The sequence below is a fragment of the Muscardinus avellanarius genome, assembly GCF_963383645.1.
Source record: "Muscardinus avellanarius genome assembly, chromosome: 8".
In the NCBI taxonomy this organism is placed as follows: Eukaryota; Metazoa; Chordata; class Mammalia; order Rodentia; family Gliridae; genus Muscardinus; species Muscardinus avellanarius.
The window spans coordinates 101,705,518-101,727,844 of NC_137794.1; the positions used below are offsets into that span (position 1 = coordinate 101,705,518).

Genomic DNA, 22,327 nt, shown 5'->3' on the forward strand with positions numbered 1-22,327 from the left:
CCCCCACTCCCCCTTGGTGCACCCGCCCCGCCCCCAGCCCCTCCCCTCGGGCGCCGCCCCGCCCCCAGCCCCGGAAGGTCCGCCCTCCCCGCGGCCCGCTCCGCCCTCACCTCCCGCGGCCCGGGTAGTCCAAGATGGAGGGTTCTGCCCCGGTTCTGCTCGCCCTCCGGCTGCTGCTGCTCGCGGCGCTGCCGGCCGCGGGGCGGTGGTCGCCGGTCACCCCGGAGCCCGCGCCGTCTGGAGCCCCGCAGGTAGCGCCGGGTGGGAGGTGCGGGGCCCGCGGTGGGCGGCAACGCCTCTCCCCATCCTCGGGCAGGGCCCGACCCCACCGGAGTGAGGGGCTCGCCCGGGGAAGGGGGCGCCGTGGGGCGGACAGGCAGCTCAGGGTGTGGCCGAGGCTCGGCCCGAAACTTCAGATTCTTAGAGCGGTCCCAACTGTCCAACTTGAGATTCTTAGAGCGGCCCAACTCGCCCTGCCCGGCTTCGCCGTCCCAAGGGCGTCATCGCCCGAGATGTCGGGCTGTCGTAATGGCGCCTTCCCGGGTAGAGCCGGGCACACGGGCCTGGCGCTGTTTGTGTGCAGCTGCTCTATTGGAGAGCGCCTTTCCAGGCCACCTGAGTCTGCCCGGCTGGGATGGGGAAGGAGCGCCTCCCTGGGCTCCCCGGACCAAGCAGGGCACTGGCTGAAGGCCTGGCACTGCCCAACTCGGCCCCTTGCCCCAGGTCAGAGAAGTGGTCCTTCGGGGCGACGGGGCGCTGCATCCGCATCCGCATCCGCATCCGCATCCCCATCCCCATCCCCATCCCCAACCCCGCGCGGGCGCCCGTGGGGGCGGGGCCGCAGTGTTTTCCCGGGCCCAGCAGGTGACTGGAGTCAGCGGAAGTGTGAGAAGGATTGCCACAGAGCATTCCTAGGCAGCTGAGTCTTTTGGTCTTTGCCTAGTATGTGCTCCCCCACCCCCTTGTATGGCTAGGCATACTTTGAAGAATTTAAAATGCAAGTTTTCCCAGAATAATAAGAAGCTAGGGAGGCACACTTTTTGGTTGTTGTTGTTACTAGTCAAGACTTGAATATAGTAAATAATATAGAGGTGACCGAAACAATAAATGTCATTTTTTTACTTTTAATGCTTTAGATTTATGACATTACTTTCCCTATGTACAAAGCTGATGAACAAGATGGGTGTGGTGGCTCACGCTTGTAATCCCAGTACTTGGGAGGCTGAGACAGGAGGATCGTGGTTCTTGTGGACACCTTCGGCTACTTAGTGAGGCCCTTTGCAACTCAGTGAGACCCTGATTCAAAATAAAGAATAAAAAATAGGGCTGGAGGTGTAGCTCGGAGGTAGAATGCCCGTGGGTTCCATCCCCAGTGCTGAAAAAAAACGATCTAACAAACATGAATGTCAGTTTTATTTGCGCCGACACATTCCAAGGAGCCACATTTCGAGCTCTAAGAACCACTTACATGTGTAATTATACATTTATCACAGTTGCATCTGCTTAAAAATGGGAATTTTAGGGACAATCCTCAAGAAAGAAAAAATGAAATATTAAAGTTCTGAAGACATAGACATTGTTTTCCCCATATTTTTGCGTGGGTTTGAACCCAGGGGCTTTTTACCTTCAAACTACACCCCTAACCCTATTTTATTTTATTTTTTATTTTGAAACAGGGTCTCTCTAGATTGGTGAGGCTCACTACTTGCTAAGACTGGCCTCTGACCTGTGATCCTTCAGTCTCAGCCTCCCAAGTACTAAGATACAGGTAGATTCATAATGGTCACTTAAGAACCCAGGACACATTTGGGAGTGTCCCTACAATCAGAAAAAAAATCACTAGCTGTATGGTCAAGCACACTGCACTGTAGGCTGATTTTTACTGGTTTCACCATTTCAGTTCTCTCTTCGTGAGTCTTCAACATTTGAGAGGTCAGATCTAAACTCAGAATTTCATATATTAAATGAATGCTGAGTAGCTAGAAGAAGAATCATATCTTGGGTGTGTGCAAAGCTGGTGTGTATATGGAAAGCCATTTGATCTAAGTTTTTTTTTCAACATTTAAAAATTTTTCAAATGTTCATCTCTATTGTTGTATCCAGCCTGATATAAATTTAAGAAAACTGGTGGAAGTTAGGAAAATTTGCCCTATCTTCCTCTAGCAATGCAGGTTCATTTATTCTCATTTTTTTTAAATTTATTTATTTTTGGTGGTACTGGGGATGGAACTCTACCTCCGGGCTACACTCCCAGCCCTATTTTATGTTTTTTATTTGGAAACAGGGTCTCTTAAGCCAGCGTGTCTGGCTTCGAACCTGCACGATCCTCCTGTCTCCGCCTCCCAAGCCTGGGGATTACAAGCGTGTGCCACCACGCGTGGCTAATTTTTCAATTTTTATAAGCCTATTTTTCAGACTACAAAAAAACAAAAGTTTTGTTTCGCGATTGAACCCAGGGGCATTCTACCTGGGTTCATTCTACTTCCAAGGTACACATCCATCCCTTTTCATTTTTTATTTTGAAGCAGGGTCTTGCTAAACTGCTGAGGTTGCCCTTGAACTGTAATCTCCTGACTCAGCTTCCCACGTATTGGGATTATAAGCATGTGCCACCACACCTGGCAGATATATTTATTTATTTGTAGTACTGGGGATTGAACCCAGGACATTCTACCTCTGAGCTACACTCCCACTCTCAGCCTTTTTATTTATTTACTTTTTATTTTGAAACAAGGTTCTGCTCTGTCGCCAGGGCTGGCTGGCTCAGCCTCCCAAGTATTAGGATGACAGGCATGCACCACCACGCCCGACTAGATTTGTTTACGTTAGATCAAGTGTTGAGTCCCTTGTCCTAGGGTGTCAGTTGTTTCCCAGTTGGGCAGCCTATGAATGAAGAACTGAAAATGGGCGGGAAGAAACTTCAGTTTCGCCACCCACTTTCTAGGCATGCCTGGCCCCAGCTCACCAGCCGGAACTTCCAGTTCAATCAGAGGTGCTCAGAGCACAACCTGTGGCCTGGCTCCCCACCTAGTGTCAGAGGCAGTAAGGATGGAAGTCCCTTCTGCAGTGTTGTCATTCAGAAGGATCTAAAATGTATATATTTGTAGCCGGGCGTGGTGGCGCATGCTTGTAATCCCAGCATTCGGGAGGCTGAGACCGGAGGATCACGGTTCCCATTTCAAAATAAAAGACAAAAAATAGGTCGGGGGTATAGCTCAGAGGTCAAATTCCCCTGGGTTCCATCCCCAGACTCTCAAAATAGAATAAATAAAACAAAGTGTATATATTTTACTGGTGCTGGGGATCGAACCCAAGGCCTTGCACATGCTTTACCACTGTACACCCCTCTAGGCCTCCCTCCCAAATTAACTGAACTTTGTTCTCTGGAAAATATAGTGTGTTTGTATTTGTTAACTTTATTTTATAAATTCACTTTTTACTAGGCAAGTGATGCATGGAAGTGCAGCAAATTACTTGATACAGTGTATGTTCGCTGCTAACAAGCAAGGGCTGGGAGATTTCTTAGAATGTCCTCGGAGACTTCTCCGGACTATTGAAAGAACAATAGTCTGTAGTTAACAGACCCTCTAGTTTGGTGAGAGGAATATTTTTTTCTTTTTCTTTTTTCTTGTTTGAACTAGAGATCAAATCTAGGAGCATTCTATCTCCAAGCTACACCCCCCAGCCCTATTTTTTATTTATTTTGAAAGGGGGTCTCACTAAGCTGCAGAGTGCTTCACAAGCTGCTGAGGCTGGCCACGAACCTGTGATCTTCCTATCTCAGCCTCCAAAGCAATGGGATTACAAGCATGCGCCGCATGCCCGGCTTGGTAAGAGGAGCTTTTGACTTAACAGTGGTCACAAAACAACTTAGCTTCCAACTGGATGGCTTACTGAGTCATTTGTTTTAGAGTATCTTTTGGTTCTAACCCAAACTGTACTCTAGAGAAAGGTGGGCCAGGAGGAAGGGGGTTGGTTCTGAGGAATCGCTCGTAAAGGACTTGGGTCGTGCACCAGAGTCAGCTTAAACACACACTACAGGCCTTATATGGCATGAGTCCTGTCCCACAAATTGTCTCTGGAGTCGGCCAACCTCACAGTCTTGTCAGTCTTGCCAACTATGGTGGATCATGCATATAATCCCAATACTTGGGAAGCTTAGACAGGAGGATTACAGGTTTGAAGCCAGCCTCAACAACTTAGCAAGACCCTATCAAAATTTTAAAAATATAGCCGGGCGTGGTGGCGCACTCTTGTCATCCCAGCATTCGGGAGGCTGAGACCAGAGAATCATGGTTTGCAGACAGCCTCAGCTACTTAGTGAGGCCCTCTGCAACTCAGTGAGACCCTGTTTCAAAATAAAGAATAAAAAACGGGCAGGGGGGTTAGCTCGGAGGTCAAATGCCTCTGGGTTCCATCCCTAGCAAAAAAAATTTTAAAAATTAAAAAATATCAGTAAATAGTAAAAAATGGGCAACTGAACTAAATAGACACTTCACAGAAGAAATACAAATGGTCAATAAATATATGAAAAATGTTCAGTATCAATAGCAGTTAGGGAAATACAAGTCAAAACTACACCGAGATTCTTTCTAACTTAAGTTAGAATGGCAATCATTAAGAACACAAAAATAATAAATGCTGGTGAGGATGTGGGGAAGTAAGAACTCTTCTGTACTGTTGGTTAGACTGTGAACCAGTGCTGCCACTATGGAGATCAGCGTGGAGATCTCTCAGAAGATTGGGAATGGGACCGCTGTATGACCCAGCAGTACCTCCCTTGAGCATCTTCCCAGAAGAATTGAAATCAGAATATTCCAGTGGTACATGCACAGCCATGTTTATAGCAGCGCAAGTCACGATAGCCAAACCACGGAACCAGCCCAGATGCCAATCAGCAGAGGAATGGGTCACAAAACTGAGATACATACAATAAAATTTTACCCAGCCATAGAGAAGAACATTATTATGTCATGTGCAGGAAAATGGATGGAACTCAAGATTATTATACTAAGTAAAATTAGCCCCAAATATGAATGGTTTTATCTTTTCTCTCATATGTGACACTAGATAGAAAACGAGAAGCAAGGATAACATCAGGTAGAAGGGAGGAAGGGGGACAGAGACATAAAGAATGTAACAGCTAGGCAAGGTCATGATGCTTGTAATCCCAGTACTTGGGGGGCTGAGGTAGGAGGATCACAGATTTGAGGCCAACCTCAGCTACTTAGTGAGGCTCTCCACAACTTAGTGAGACCCTGTTTTAAAATAAAGAATAAAAAATAGGGCTGGGAGTGTAGCTTGGAAGCAGAATGCCTCTGGGTTCAATCCCCAGTACCACCAAAAAAAAAAAAAAAAAAAAAAAAAAAAGAAAGAAAAAAAATGATGAGTCAATGCTACAAGCCGGGCATGGTGGTGCACACTTGTAATCCCAGAATTTGGGAGGCTGAGACAGGAGGATCACGGTAAAATAGGGCTGGGGGTGTAGCTTGGAGGTAGAATGCCCCTGGGTTCCATCCCCAGTACTGGAATAAATAAATAAATATAAAATAATGCTACATATGTATTTAAATTACCAATTCTATTCTCTAAGACTTGTACAGGGAAGGGGAGGGAGGGGTGAGACCTGGAGTGCTACCATTGAGAAGCCCCTTATCAAGTCCCATCTGGGGTGCCAAAGATGTTACAGTTTTGTTCCTCAAATCAAATAGATAAGTGGAATAAAAAATTGAAGAACTGATAGCTGGGTTGCAGCTCAAGCAGGTCTTTATTTACAAAGCAGTATGGAAGGAGAGAGAATGGCAGAGTGTTAGACACCGGAGAGCTCAAAAAAACAACTCTGCCCCTTGTGGGAGGACTGTCTCTCTTAAATCCAGTTTTTGCTTGTATTTCTGTATCTATGTTACCATGTCAACTGGGTTAGTAACTGGCCTTCCCATGCAGGTGGTGTTATCTTGCCCCATTTACTCTCTTAGCTGCTAAAGGCAGGTACCAATACTCTTATTTTCTCTGTCTCTTTTGTACTCGCTATCTACCAATGACCAGTGCTTTGAAGTAGCCTGTGGATTTTTTTTGGTTTGGTTTTGTATTTTGTAACTGGGGATTGAACCCAGGGGGTTTCTGCCTCCGAGCTCTACCCTTGGCCCTATTTTATTATTATTTTGAAACAGGGTCTCACTAGGTTGATGAAAGTCTTACTACTTCCTGAGGTTGTTCTTGAACCTGCAATTCTCCTGTCTTAGCCTCCCAAATACTGGGATTACAAGTGTGCGCCACCACGCCCAGTTTAGCATATGGATTTTACACCCATATACCAAGGCCTAATCATAGAGAAAGATACTGATTGCAGATGCGTGCAAACTCCAAAGGCAAGTGAGTGCATAAGGCTTTGGCTATTTTTGCAGCTTTAATAGTGCCAGGCAGAGCCACGTGTGATCTCAGGGCTTCTGATTGCTTTTATATTTGTAAGGCTCTAATTGCTTTTACACTCCTGCTATGGGTTAACTTCGGGACAGAGGAGAGGAGAGGAAGCTCTGAAGTGTAACAGTGAGGGCTCAGTCTTTCCCTGCCTGAGTGTTTGCACAGCACCCAGCCTTCCTCATAGTTTTACTACCTGTGTAATCTCTATAGAATTTATTGCCTAGTTTTATCTCTTGTTTTTCAGGATGGCATCAGAATTAATGTAACTGTCCTGAAAGATGATGGGGGTGTATCTGAAGAACAGGTTTGTCCCTTTTGTCTGTGTTTTTAATATATCATGTAGCCAAGTTTGTGCAACCTATTTGTGTGTGTGTGTGTGGGGGGGGGTACTGAGGTGGGACCCAGGGGCTTTCTACCTCTGGGCTACACTCCCAGACCTATTTTATGTTTTATTTGGAAACAGTGTCTCACTAAGTTGCTGAGAGCCTCACTAAGTAGCTGAGGCTGGCTTCCAACCTTCGGGATCCTCCTTTCTCAGCTCCCAAGTACTGGGATTACAAACTTGCACCACCATGCCCAACTTAACCTATTTTATTTTAGTAAATAGAGTACTAGTCCATTTTCTGTTGCTATAATGAAATGCCTGGGCTAGACTACTTTATAAAGTTGCTAAGGCTGTCCTCGAATTTGTAGTCTTCCTATCTCAGCCTCCCAAATGCTGGGTGCCACCACACCCAGCTTAGACTACTTTATAAAGAAAGGTTTATTTAGCGCCCAATTATGGAGGTTCAAGGGCATGTAGCTGGCCTTGTGGCAGATGGCCCCACAGTGGCAGGAGCATGTGATCATATGACCAGGGAGGACACCATAAGGAGATGGGGTTCCACCGCCCTTCCAAGGTGGTGCTCCCAGAGACCCAAGCACTACCCATAGGCCCCGCCTTGAAGGCCCCCACCTCACCACACTGAGGACCAGGCCTCCAACAGGTGGATCCTTGGGAATCATACAGACCACATCCACACCAGAACATTGACACATCTTATTTATTTAGATAATGTATTTTTGACATGAAGAGTTTGCAATAAACCATTGAAATTAATGTATATGCTGCTTTATTTTAAGGTTGTTCTTAACATCACCTACGAGAATGGACAGGTGTATGTAAATGACTTACCTGTAAATAGTGGTGTAACCCGAATAAGCTGTCAGACTTTGGTAGGTGAGTAGTACCAAGTCATTTCCAAGATTCTGTTTTTAATAATGCTGTTAGTAAAAATCCTGTTATATGTTGTTATTGTAAAGTTATAGATACACGTACTTTGTATAGTATGTAACACCCTTGTGTTTAAAATGCTATTCTTAGCCGGGGGTGGTGGGGCACACTTGTAATTCCCTTGTTTGGGAGGCTGAGACAGGAGGATCACAGGCTCGAAGCCAGCCTCAGCTACTTAGTGAGGCTCTCTACAACTTAATGAGACCCTGTTTCCAAATAAAATAGAAAATAAGTCTGGGAGTATAGCCCAGAAGTACAAAGCCCCTGGGTTCCACCCCCAGTACCACAAAAAATTAAAAAAAAAATACATAAATAAAAAAATAAAATAAGAGGATCCTGAAGGATGAGGACCAGTCAAACTACCGCAAGATTCATAGGGATGCCACTGAAACATTGGAGCAAGGAGGTTGCCTCACACAGTGAAATCTGTCTGGAGGAGATAAGCAGTGCGTGGTGCAGCTGGACGGGGAGGGGCTGAGCAGGAGAATAGTCACCATCCTGATACTACCCGCTTAGTGAGCTAGATGTCGGGATATCCCAGACAAAAGGAACAGCCCAGTAACGGCAGAGTCCTTTTTTTTTTTTTGGTGGTACTGGGGTTCCTGGAAACCTTTCTACCTCCGGGCTACACTCCCAGACCCATTTTAAACTTTTTAATTTGGAAACAGGGTCTCTTAAGCCAGCGCGATCCTCCTGTCTCCATCTCCCAAGCGCGAGGATTACAAGTGTGCGCCACCACGCCCGGCGGCAGAGTCCATTTAAACAGCTGGGTCTAGCTTCAGACGGACATCTGGCCTCCCTAACAAGTCCTCAGTGCGTTTGAGGGCCAACAACTAAGATGTTCCTTTCGTGGGGTTTTCATTGCCATGTGTTGCTTTGTCTTTCTCTGCAGCACTTTTTGCCTTACTAGAGTAGAATTGGCGCTAAAAACAGTTGCAACTATTACACCCATCCCCATGGGGTTGAGGGTATTCCTAGCTAAAGAGCAGCACGGCAGATGCTAGCCCTACCTCCTTGTCTACTACTAGGCCGCTCGCATTCCCCTTCCCAGTCCTGCCCCTCCAACACTAAGGAACCACTTACAGGGAAGGATTGAGAAAAACTCTTAAGAACCCCACAACTCATGTTGGGCCCCTGCTTTCATTGGATACTGTGCATGAATGCATACTCTTATTTTGTTAAAACATGGGATTGACTGTGTCTGTGGCCCACCTTGTAAACAGTTACGCTGTGTTGGCTTTTCATTAGCAACCTATGTAAAAGAACAGGAAAGATGTTGCTAGTGTTGTATTTCTTACAAGACCATCAATCATTTCCTTTTTTCTTTTCTTTTTTTATTTTTCTGTACTGGGGATGGAACCCAGGAGCATTCTGCCTCTGAGCTACACCCCCAGCCCTATTTTTTATTCTATGTTTTGAAACAGGGTCTCACCGAGTTGCAGAGGTCCTCCCTAAGTAGCTGAGGCTGGCTGCGAGCCGCGGTCTTCCTGTCTCAGCCTCCCAAATGCTGGGATTGCAAGCGTGCGCCACCACGCCCCCCTCTTCAAATGTGAGTGCAAGCTGCTATAAGAATTGTCACATCAGCTCCTCATTCTCACGCTCCTCCTCCTTCTGAATCTGAAGCAGTATTTATGTTGGGGGTGAAGAAAGCCAGTGACACTGGTTTTCAGCTCCATGTAAATGTCATCAGAATAATCAAATTCAGTAACAGTTCGGGGCAATTTTTGTTCAAAGCTGTCACTATTTCTTTTATAGTGAAGAATGATTATCTGGAAAGTTTGGAGGAGAAAGAATATTTTGGAATTGTCGTGGTAAGGATTTTAGTTCATGAATGGCCTATGACCTCTGGTTCCAGTTTGCAACTAATCGTCATTCAAGAAGAGGTGGTAGAAGTTGACGGAAAACAAGTAAGGGAGCGTGCTTGTAACTGGGAATTGAAGTTAAGGAAGTTTAATTTTGTGCTAGGTATGCAAGTCCTCAGTTATTTTGTTTCTGACTTGATAAAGTCACCCTCATATTACCTATATCTTACCATTTAGAATTTTTATAGCCGGGCGTGGTGGCGCACGCTTGTAATCCCCGCGCTTGGGAGGCTGAGACAGGAGGATCGCACAGGTTCGAAGCCAGCCTTAGCTACTTAATGAGGCTCTCAGCAACTTAGTGAGACCCTGTTTCCAAATAAAATATAAAATAGGTCTGGGAGTATAGCCCAGAGGTAGAAAAGACCCTGGGTTCAACCCCAGTACCACCAAAAAAAAAAAAAGAATTTTTATAGCATTAGAAGTGTGTGTGTGTGTGTGTGTGTGTGTGTGTGTGTGTGTATGTATGTATATATATATATATATATTTTTTTTTTTTTTTTTTTTTTTTTTTTTTTTTCTTGAGGGTCTGGGGATGGAACCTAGAGGTATTAGACCTGCGAGCTACACCCCCTGGCCTATTTTTGAAACAGGGCCTTACTGAGTAGCAGAGGGCCTCACTAAGTAGCTGAGGCTGTCCTAGAACCGTGATCTTTTGGTCTCAGCCTCCTAAATGCTAGGATTACAAGCGTGCGCCACCACGCCCAGCTTAGGAAAAAAAAAAAAAAAAATATATATATATATATATATATATATATATATTTTTTTTTTTTTTTGGTGGTGGTACTGGGGTTCCTGGAAGCCCTTCTACCTCCGGGCTACACTCCCAGACCTATTTTTTATACTTTTTTATTTGGAAACAAGGTCTCATAAGCCAGCGCGCACGGATGGCTTCGAACCTGCGCGATCCTCCTGTCTCTGCCTCCCAAGCGCGGGGATTACAAGCGTGTGCCACCACGCCCGGCTTTAGAAGTATATTTTTAAAAATTACTCATACCTACATGTTTATATTACTTGTTATGAACATCATTAAACAAAGACATCAAGTGAGAAGATTAAATTTGGGTCACAGCTCAGCTACCCTTTCCTTTTACGTCTCTATGTAAATGAAATGGATCTGAGATTAAGCTTATAATACTGAGTTCTAAAGCAGGAATATGGTTAAAGTTGCAAATTAAATGCCAGAAAATAGAATAAGGAAGGAATAAATTAATTGTCTGAATAGGGCAAATTATTATAGCAATTGGAGGACAATTCACTTTTAAATTCTGGTGTGTTGGCTGGGCGTGGTGGTGCACATTTGTAATCCCAATACTTGGGAGGCTGAGACAGGAGGATCACAGGTTCGCAGCCACCTCAGCTACTCAGTGAGGCCATCCGCAACTTAGTGAGACCCTGTTTCAAAATAAATAAAATAGGGCTGGGAGAGTAGCTCAAAGGTAGAATGAAGTCTCCGGTATTGCAAAAAAAAAATTTTTTTCTTATGTACTGGGCCACTGCAAAACTTTGCAACTCAGTGAGATCCTGTTTCAAAATAAAAAATAAAAAGTAAAAAGTAGGGTTTTAAATAAAAAGTAGGTTGAATTAATTCCCCTGGGTTTCATCCCCAGTTCTATCTACCCCCCCAAAAAAAAAACAAAAACAAAAACGTACTTTGGGGGCTGAGGGTATAGCTCAGGGGTAGATCCCCAGCATTACAAAAAAAAAAAAAGCCTCATAATATGTACAAAATGAAAGATATTTATTTTCTATTCACAGGCTCAGCAAAAGGATGTTACTGAAGTTGATATTTTAGTAAAGAAGCAGGGAATCCTCAGACATTCAAACTACACCCTTCCTTTGGAAGAAAGCATGCTGTATTCTGTTTCCCGAGACAGTGACATTTTATTTACCCTTCCCAACCTCTCTAAAAAAGGTAACTTAAAAGACTGTTATTTAAAATATTAAGGAAAGCCGGGCGTGGTGGCGCACGCTTGTCATCCCCGCACTTGGGAGGCAGAGACAGGAGGATCACGCAGGTTCGAAGCCAGCCGCGCGCGCTGGCTTAGGAGACCCTGTTTCCAAATAAAAATGTAAAAATAGGTCTGGGAGTGTAGCCCGGAGGTAGAAGGGCTTCCAGGAACTCCAGTACCACAAATAAATAAATAAATAAATAAATAAATAAATAAATAAATAAATAAATAAATAAATAAAATAAAATATAATATAATATTAAGGAAATAATTTCTTTAATTGGTAGCTTATGTGTATGTGTTTGCGTGTGTGTGTATGTGTGCGTATGTGTGTGCATGTGCACACAACTGGGGATTGAACCCAGGGGCACTCTACCACTGAGCTACACCCACAACCCTTTTTATTTTATGAGACAGGGTCTCACTCATTTGCCCAGGCTGGTTTCGAATTTGTGATCCCAAGTACTGGGATTATAGGATGTACCACTATGCCTGGCCATGTACTCTTTTTTTTGTGTGTGTGTGTCTTTTTGCAGGTCTGGGGAAGGAACCCAGGGGCATTTGACCTCCGAGCTATACCCCCTGCCCTGTTTTTTATTTTTGTATTTTGAAACAAGGTCTCACTAAGTTACAGAGGGCCTCACTAAGTAGCTGAGGCTGTCCACAAACCAGGATCCTCTTGTCTCAGCCTCCCAAATGCTGGGATTTCAAGAGTGTGCCACCATGCCCAGCTCTGGCTATGTACTCTTGATCTTTGTAATTTTTATATTATTTGTAAAAGCTGCAACATATATTTAATTATACTTAGTATATTTGAAAATTAGCTTCTTTAAAAGTACTTTATGGAAGCCAGGTGTGGTGGCACACTCTCGTAATCCTAGCATTTGGGAGGCTAAGAGAGGAGGATCAAGGTTCGAGGACAGCTTCAGCTACTTAGTGAGGCCCTCTGCAATTCAGCAAGACTCTGTTTCAAAATATAAAAATAAAAAACTAGGGCTGGGGGTGTAGCTCAAACGTAGAATGCCCCTGGGTTTCATCCCCAGCTCCACAAAAAAAAAAAAAAAAAAGTACTTCAGTGGCTGAGGGTATAGCTCAGGGGTAGAGCACTTGCCTAGCTTGCATGATGCCCTAGGTTTGATCTCCAGCATTACAAAAAAAAGCCTCATAATATGTATTACTTTATATGAACTTTGGAGTCTGTTTTGAGCGTTAGTAGGATATGATCAATGCTACCTGCATAGTGACATCTTTTAGTAATTACCCATTCTCACTCTGAGTACTCATAACAAAATATATATTCTAAAGGTTCATTTAGAGGAAGGATTTATTTTTCCACTGCAATGGAACTTTTAAAATTTAGGGTTTTTTTTTGTGTGTGTGCTGGGCATGGTGGCACACGCTTGTAATCCCAGTACTTGGGAGGCTAAGACAGGAGGATTACGGATACAAAACTAGCCTCAGCTACTTGGCGAGGCACTTTGGAACTTGCTGAGACCCTATTTCAAAATAACTAAAGTAGGGTTGGGGGTATAGCTTCGAGGCAGAATGCCTGTGGGTTCAACCCCCAGCATAAAAAAGAAAAAAAAATAGGAGGAGAAAAAATTTAGGCTTTCTATGTGACAGAGTGTCACATAGAGTGTCCTTATGAGTGTCTGAGGGTGTGTCTCCTTTCTGGTGCTTAACTCAGTGAACAATACAATATTTTTTTCCTCTCATGGTGAAAGAGACGCGCTTACTGTTGTAAACGTTGTGGGCATAATGATCTAGGACTTGGAGGAGGGACGGCAGCCTGCTGCTGGCATCTTGGCAACCCGCCCTTCCTCCTTCGTAGAAGGTGTTGGCTCAGTGCAGACCACCAGCCAGTATCTGGTCAGGAATGTGGAAACCACAATAGAGGAAGACGCTCTACCCGGCAAGTTACCCGAGACTCCTCTCAGAGCAGAGCCTCCATCCTCATATAAGGTGAGTAGAGTGTTCGATGTCATCATAAGCAGTGATGGTTATGGTGAAGAAGATATAACATTTAAATGAGGTGGAACCATGAGGATCAGAACCTTAGAGCACTGTCAGTAATGGGTTTACCTTGATTTTAATGTGCTGCTTCTAGGTGCTCCTGTCTTTAAGCCTCATTCAGTAATAATATATTCAGATCATGATTATCAAGGCATTGGGTTTCATTTGGTTAGGGGTTTTCAGTTCCCAAATTCTTATATTCCCATTTCTCTTTTGTGCAGCTAGTACTTTTGTACACACAGATGCCTTGTGCCCTCAGGATCAGGCACAGTGATCGAGCACAGGTGGTGAAAAGTGTAATTTTTGGAGTCAAGACTGCCTAGATTTGAAACCTGGTCTCCATTTACTAGTGGCATGACCCTGGACAAATTCTTAACATCACTAACCTGTTTCTTTATCTGTGTTAATCTGTAAAGTAGTGTGAAATATTTAATTTGTAAGGGTTAAATAATATTGGTATTACATAACTCAGATCCTCAGCACTTGGCATGATCCTGTTCCAAAATAAAAAGTAAAATAGGGCTAGGTGTGGTGGTGCACACCAGTAACATCAATACATGGGTGGCTGACACCGGAGAATCACAGATTCGAAGCTAGAATCAGCAATTTACTGAGGCTCTCAGCAACTTTTAAATAAATAAAAATAAGGCTGGGAGTATAGCTCAAAGGTAGAATAGCCCTGGGTTTAGTCTTCAGTACCACATAGATGACTGATTGATAGATATATAGATAGACAGACAGACAGAGAGGCCTGGGGATGTGGATTGGAGGTAGATTGCTCCTGGGTTCAGTCCTCAGTGCCAAAACAAAGAAGATTAGTAATACATGTAAATATGCATTGGTACCCAGGCGTGGTGGCGCACACTTGTAATCCCCGTGCTTGGGAGGCTGAGACAGGAGGATCGCACAGGTTCGAAGCCAGCCTCAGCTACTTGGTGAGGCTTTCAGCAACTTTGTGAGACCCTGTTTCAAAATAAAGTTTAAAATAGGTCTGGGAATGTAGCCCAGAGGTAGAGGTACCGGGTTCTATTCCCAGCACCACAAAAAAAAGAAAAAAAATAAGAAAAAAAAAAATTCATTGGCATCTACTAAATACTCATTTTACCCATGACATTCATACTGCTAACTAGGAAGATATTCACAGTTTAGGTAATATCCTGATATCTCTGCACATTTAGCCCCCTTAACCCAAAATAATTTCCATTTCGATGAGTGGAATCTCTGGTTGGCCTCTAAGAAGTTCTCACTGAAGCAGAATTGCTTTTTGGAGTTGCAGGAGGCACCGCCACCTGTCCGACTGCGCTGCAGCAGGTCAACCCCAGCAGACTTCTCCGTCTGTCTGTCTTCATACCCTGCCATTAGTGCCTCTAGGTTTTTTCCTTTCTCTTTAAAGTATAGGAACATTTTGTACACAGTGAGCTTGCCACCTGTCCTAAAAGCTACTGTAAATTTGTCTCTTGTCCTCCAGCCACTTGAAATAGTTGACTCAGGTCCATTCTGTTTAAAGTGACAAGCCCAACTATTCCCCTTTCAATTAGCATTTTTTAACTTGATTTTGTGGTTAGACAGGAGTGTAAATAATTTTTTAAAAATTGTTTGTGGTACCGAGGATTGAACCTAGGGACGTTCTGTCTCTGAGCTAGAACTCCAGCCCTATCTTAATTTAAAACAGGATGTTCCGAAGTTATTGTGAGTTGGTCTCAAGCCTACAATCCTCCTGTGTCAGCATACCAGTACTGGGATTATAGAGGTGCACCATCATGCTCAGTCCAGTATGAATAATTTTAAAGGATATTAACATCTCTGTGCCTGTATTTTTGAAACATAATTTTTAAGATTGCAAGTAATTTAGCTGGGTATGGTGGCACATGCCTGTAATCCCAGTATTTGGGAGACAGAGATAGGAAGATTACAGAATTCAAGGCCAGTGTGTGATTACTTATTAAGACTATCCCCCCCCCACCCAACAGATTGTAAATAACAATTTAGGAACATTTTTAAATAAATTGCAATTCTTAGCCGGGTGTGGGGTGGTGGCACACGCTAGTAATCCCAGCACTTGGGAGGCCAAGGCAGAAGGATCGCGGTTTGTGGACAGCCTCGGCTACTTAGTAAGGCCCTTTGCAACTCAGTGAGATCCTGTTTCAAAAGAAAGAATAATAATATAAAAACAAAACAAAACAGGGTTGGAGTATAGCTCAGAGGTAGAGTGCCCCTGGGTTCCATACCCAGGAACACACACACACACACACACACACACACACACACACTTGCCCTTCTTTAAAATATACTATTAGTTTTTTGGTTTTGTTGTGGTGGTGCTAGGAATCGAACCTCGGCCTTGTCCAAGCTAGGGGAGCATTCTACCACGCAGCTACGCCCTCAGCTTGACACTCATGTAACCACTACCACAAACAAAAGAGTACTCCATTACCCCACAACTAAAATATGAAGAGATTTAAAAATATAAAGTTTATGGAACTTGCATCTCTAATCAGACTACTTTTTCAGGTCATGTGTCAGTGGATGGAAAAGTTCAGAAAAAACCTGTGTCGGTTCTGGAGCAGTGTCTTCCCAGTGTTCTTCATGCTTTTGAACGTCATGGTGGTTGGAGCTGTAGGAGCTGCTGGGGTCATAACCATCTTAAAGGTGCTTTGCCCAATGTCTGAATACAAGTAAGTATTTCTTAATGTTTTGAAACATTAACTTTTTTATTTATTTATTTTTGGTGGTACTGGGGTTCCTGGAAACCCTTCTGCCTCCAGGGTACACTCCCAGACCTATTTTTATATTTTTATTTGGAAACAGGGTCTCTTAAGCCAGCGCGGCTGTCTTCGAACCACACAATCCTCCTGTCTCCACTTCCCAAGCGCGGGGATGACAAGCGTGCACCACCACGCCCGGCCCAAAACATTAATTTTTTTTTTTTTTTTTTTTTTTTGGTGGTACTGGGGTTCCTGGAAGCCCTTCTATCTCCGGGCTACACTCCCAGACCTATTTTTACATTTTTTATTTGGAAACAGGGTCTCCTAAGCCAGCGCGCGCAGCTAGCTTCGAACCTGCGCGATCCTCCTGTCTCTGCCTCCCAAGCGCGGGGATTACAAGCGTGCGCCACCACGCCCGGCAACATTAATATTTTTAATTATTAAAAAATGAGTTATAGCCGGGCGTGGTGGCGCACGCTTGTAATCTCAGCATTTGGGATACTGAGGCCCTCTGCAACTCAGTGAGACCCGATTTCAAAATAAAGAATAAAAAAATAGGGCAGGGGTGTAGCTCGGAGGTCGAATGCCCCTGGGTTCCATCCCCAGACCTGCAAAAAAAAAAAAAAAAAAAAAGTGATTAATGCTTTCTATATTTTATTTTTGCAGTACGGGGATGGAACTCAGGGTCGTTCTACCTTCAAGCTACATCCCAGCCCTGTTTTTATTCTTTATTTTGAATAAGGGTCTCGCTGAGTTGCAAAGGGCCTAAGTGGTTAAAGCTGTCTATAAACCAACCAGCCACATAGCTGCTTTCTATATTTCAGAGTAGTAGAAAATATAAAAATTAAGCCAGGTGTGGTGACACACGCTTGTAATCCCAGTGTTTGGGAAGCTGAGACAGGACATTTGTGGTTCGCAGACAGCCTCAGCTACTTAGTGAGGCCCTTTGCAACTTAGTGAGACCCTGCTTCAAAATAAAGAAAAAAAAATAGGGTTTGGGGTATAGCTCGGAGGTAGCATGCCCCTGGGTTCCATCCGCAGTACTGCCAAAAAAAAAAAAAAAAAAGTATTGGGGGTATAGCTCAGAGGTAGACTGCTCCTGGTTTCAATCACCAGTACCATACATACAAGAAACAAAATTTTGAGAGTCAAATGTGATTAAGATGTTTTCTCTAAGAACTTAAAGTCTAATTGGGGAAAGGAGATAAATGTGTGTAATGGAAAGAGCAGTGTGTATAAGAAATCAACAGAAGAACTCCATTGCTGGCACAGGGGATTGAGCCCAGAGTTTGAGCCCAGAGTTTTCTACCTCTGAGCTATATCTCCAGCCCTATTTTATTTTTGTTTTGTTTTGTTTTATTTTTGTTTTGTTTTGTTTTATTTTTGTTTTGTTTTGTTTTGCGGTACTAGGGATGAAACCCAGGGGCATTGTTCCACTAGGGATGAAACCCAGGGGCATTGTTCCTCCAAGCTTCAACCCCAGCCCTATTGTTTTTAGTCTTTTTTTTTTTTTTTTTTTTTGGTGGTACTGGGAATGGAACCCTTCTACCTCTGGGCTACACTCCCAGACCTATTTTATATATATTTTTGGAAACAAGGTCTCTTAAGCCAGAGAGGCTGGCTTCGAACCTACATGATCCTCCTGTCTCCACCTCCCAAGTGCGGGTATTACAAGCATGCGCCACCACACCCAGCCAAGGACTGGAATTTCAAGCATGCGCCACCACACCCGACTTGTTTTTCTTATTTTAAAACAGGGTCTCAAGCCGCGTCTCACTGAGTTGCAGCGTCTCACTGAGTTGCAAAGGGCTTCACTAAGTAGCTGAGGTTGTCCTCAAACCATGATCCTCCTGTCTCAGCCTCCCAAATACTGAGATTACAAGTGTGCACCACCATGCCCGGCAATAATCAGATATTTTAATAACAAAAAGAAGTACTGTCTGAAAGACCTAAGATTGTATTCTGGTGAATTTTTATTAGAAAGCTGCTTGGGCTTATTTGCCCGGTCCGAACAATTCTAGGGACTAACGTTGTTTTCCGTATAGTACCAAGCAGTCACGTGCCTGTACTCCTTTCTGCCCCCTCAGGTTAAAGCAGACCTTGAGCTCAGTTTGTAAAACCATTATAAACTATTAGGAGCAAAAGCACTTAGCCAGTTGTACACTTGAAGTAGCCCTCTGCTGGTAGAGGAAACTATTTAATTTTCATACTAATTAATCATTTTATATTTCAGAGGAATTCTGCAGGTGGATAAAATACATGTTGTACCTGTGACAGCTGTCAATTTACATCCAGGTGGCTCTGAGAAAACAGCAGAGACTCTTGAAGATAAAACATGTGTTTAAGACGCCACCTCAGATCATGGACTCTGATTTGTTGTCTACAGATTTGCCATTTGAATATACGTTAAATCATTAAAAATGAATCCTTTCACGCAGAGAGACATTGCCAAAGTCCCGACTGCCTGAAAATCGACCTTTACAGCCATACGTTAAAGTTTATCTGCTATGAAAGCGCTGGATGCTCACGTGAATTCATAAGGAAAATTTAGGCAAAGTGGATGTGAAGACTGAAGTTACCAAAAAGGAAAGAAAGACAAGACAGCATGCCATGTGCCAATAACTTCAAGGTGCCTTTGCAAACGAAATTTCTACCCTTTAATTATTATGTGACTTTATGAAAAGCACTTTACAAAATTCTAATTTAAAAGCTCAAGAACTTAACACTTATTTTTTTATTCAATACAATGTGCCTTTATAGTCAACTGTGATTCAATATGAAATCACCGAAGTATATCATGATTTGATTGTATCCTCTTATACTGAATGCACCGAGGATTTAAAAGCACTAGTGACATGTTCTCACTCTAAAATAAACTTTTTTCTTTTTGAAGAAAGAAGTGTAGTTTTTTTGGTTACAGTTACATAGAAACTGCTCAGCGAAGAATTCTGTACACACGGTGTAGGTATAGTTTCTTTCACATACTCTGGCTGAAGCAAGTCTCAGACCAATTAAGGAATCTATCAGTACCATACGTGAGGGTGCCCTTGGTTTGTAAGTATAGTGTTGCTTACCTCAGCAAATATTTTCTTAACTTTTTTGAACCATCACTCGTGTTGACATATTTTAACAATGTGCCTAGTAGGTCTAACTTATCTTTACTCCATGTAGCATTTGCTATTCTCTATCATTAAAAGCCGGGTTTTAGGCAGGCATGGTGGCTCATGCCTGTATTACTGGCCACTTTGGAGGTTGGGGCAGGATGATTGCAAATTTGAGGCTAGACCGGGCAACTTCACAATGCTCTCAAAAGTAAAACTTAAAAAAGGGCTGAGGGAAGCCGAGCATGGTGGCACACGCTTGTAATCCTAGTACTTGGGAGGCTGAAACAGGAGGATCTCGGTTCGAGGACAGCCTCAGCTACTACTTAGTGAGGCTCTTTGCAATTCAGTGAGACCCTGTTTCAAAATAAAGAATAGAAAATAGGGCTGGGAGTATAGCTTGCAGGTAGAATGCCCCTGGGTTCCATCCCCAAAAAAAAAAAAAAAAAAAAAAAGGCTGGGGGTGTAGTTTGGAGGTAAAAATGTCCAGATTCCATCCTCAGTAACACACACACACACACACACACACACAGAATAAAAAAGGGCTCAGGATGTAGCTCAGTGGTAGAGTACTCTTGGGTTTGATCCCCATGAAAAAGTTTTCCTTATGCAACCCATCTTTTTTTTTTTTTTTTTAGTACCGGGAGTGGAACCCAGGGGCATTCTACCTGCAAGCTATACTCCCAGCCCTATTTTCTATTCTTACTTTATTTGTAAACAAGGTCTCACTAAGTTCCTGAGAGCCTCAATAAGTAGCTGAGGCTGGCTTCAAACCTGTGCTATCCTGTCTCAGCCTCCCAAGCGCTGGGATTACAAGCATGTGCCACCACACCTGGCTGCAACCCATCATTTAAAAAATATTGTCCAAGCCAGGTGCAGTGGTGCAGGTCTGTAATCCCAGTGCTTGGGAGGCTGCGACAGGCGGATTGCAGGTTTGAGGACAGCCTCAGCAAATAGTAAGACTCATTAACCTAGCAAGACCCTGTTTCAAAATAAAATAGGGCTAGGAGTGTAGCTCAGAAGTAGAATACTCCTGGGTTCAATTCCTAGTGCCACCAAAAAAAAAAAAAAAAAAAAAAAAGGAATGGGAAATTCCAATTCAAGGGGAAATACAATTCAAAGGTAGGAGAGGCACTGAATGTCTTTACATCCCAGCCTCAGCCATTTCATGATGCCCTCTGCAACTTAGACCCTGTTTCAAAGAATAAAATATAGGGCTGGGGATGTAGCATGGAGGTAGAATGCCCCTGGGTTCAATCCCTAGTACTGGAAAATATTTTTAAAAAAGTAAATAAAAATAAAAAAGGGCATGGGTATAGGTTGGATGTAGACTACGTCTGGATTCAATCCCCAGTACCAAAAATAGTAAAAACATTGTCCAAGAAAATACTGGCTGTTTTTGTTTTTTTGGCACGGTGTTGGAGATGGAACCCAGGGTCATTCTATCTCCGAGATAACATCCCCAGCTCTGTGTTTTATTCTTTATTTTGAAACAGGGTCTCACTGAGTGCAAAGGGCCTCACTAAGTAGCTGAGGCTGGCCTCAAACCACTACCGTCTTGTCTCAACCTCCCAAATGATGGGATTACAAGCTCGTACCACCACGCCTGGCTACCGTGGCTGTCTTTAACAAGTCTTTCCTATGCTAGGGTTTTAGGCAGGGCCTTATGTGTGCTCAGTATGTGTGCTATCACTGAGCTCCATCCCCAGGTCCGTACTGGCTGGTTTTTAAAACCATTTTATATTCAGGCTTAATAGATAACGTGGGGAAGAAGGATGATGATAAGTAGAGTTAAAGAGCAATGTTTTATTTTGTCTATCTTTTTTTTATTTTTTGGTGGTGGTGCTGGGGATCAAACCCAGGGCCTCTTGAAAGTGCTTCCACTGAGCTAAACCCAACTTGCTGAGCTGGTTTTATTGTTGTCATTACTGGGGATCGAACCGAGGGGCTTTCTATCTCCAAGCTACAGGCTCAGCCCTATTTTATTTTGAAACAGGGTCTTGCTAAGTTGCAGAGACCCTGAGGAAGTTGCTGAGGCTGGCTTCAAACCTGCGATCCACGCCAGGCGTGGGGCGCACGCTCGTAATCCCCGCGCTTGGGAGGCAGAGACAGGAGGATCTCCCAGGTTCGAAGCCAGCCTCGCTGGTTTAAGAGACCCTTTTTCCAAATAAAAATATAAAATAGGTCTGGGAGTATAGCCCGGAGGTAGAAGGGTTTCCAGGAACCTCAGTACCACCAAAAAAAAAAAAAAAAAAAAAACCCCAAACAAACAAAACCAAACAAACAAACATAAAAACCTGCGATCCTCTTATTTCAGCCTCCCAAGTACTGAGATAGATTACAAGCATGTAGAGCCGGGCGTGGTGGCGCACGCTTGTAATCCCAGCATTCGGGAGGCTGAGACCGGAGGGTCGCGGTTTGCAGACAGCCACAGGTACTTAGTGAGGCCCTCTGCAACTCAGTGAGATCTGGTTTCAAAATAAAGAATAAAAAATAGGGCAGGGAGTGTAGCTTGGAGGTCAAATGCCCCTGGGTTCCATCCCCAAACCCGCAAAAAAAAAAAAAAAGATTACAAGCATGTACCACCAGACCTGGCTTAGTTGTTTTTAATTAGTAAATTTCACTGGCTATTATTCCTTTCTTCATATTGTAAAAAAAAAATAATAATAATAATAGCATGCAATTAATAATTTGATCCTTAAGTCACCAGCTACTAATATTCCCTTTTTATATTCTTCCGCATTCTATAAATTGTTAGAAAGCACTTGTTCCAACTTCAAGCAATGATAACCCAAGTATTTAGGAGGCTGAAATAGGAGGATAGCAAGGTTTTTTTGTTTGTTTGTTTGTTTTTTTGGTGGTGGTACTGGGGTTCCTGGAAGCCTTTCTACCTCCGGGCTACACTCCCAGACCTATTTTATATTTTTTTAATTTGGAAACCGGGTCTCCGAACCAGCACGCTCCTCCTGTCTCCGCCTCCCAAGCAAGGGGATTACAAGCTTGT

The 22,327-nt window shown here is 43.6% G+C and overlaps 1 protein-coding gene across 1 annotated transcript; it reads left to right on the forward strand.

Moving 5' to 3' along the window:
- Positions 1–134: 134 nt before the first annotated feature.
- On the forward strand, positions 135–18,567 carry GINM1 (glycosylated integral membrane protein 1; the record flags this gene model as incomplete). The annotated part of the gene is made up of 8 exons (XM_080700470.1): positions 135–251; positions 6,665–6,724; positions 7,543–7,639; positions 9,449–9,600; positions 11,311–11,467; positions 13,336–13,466; positions 16,029–16,192; positions 18,456–18,567. The coding sequence occupies 8 exons, from the start codon at positions 135–137 to the stop codon at positions 18,565–18,567; spliced, it is 990 nt and encodes a 329-aa protein (XP_080556596.1).
- Between the last annotated feature and the right edge of the window lie 3,760 nt (positions 18,568–22,327).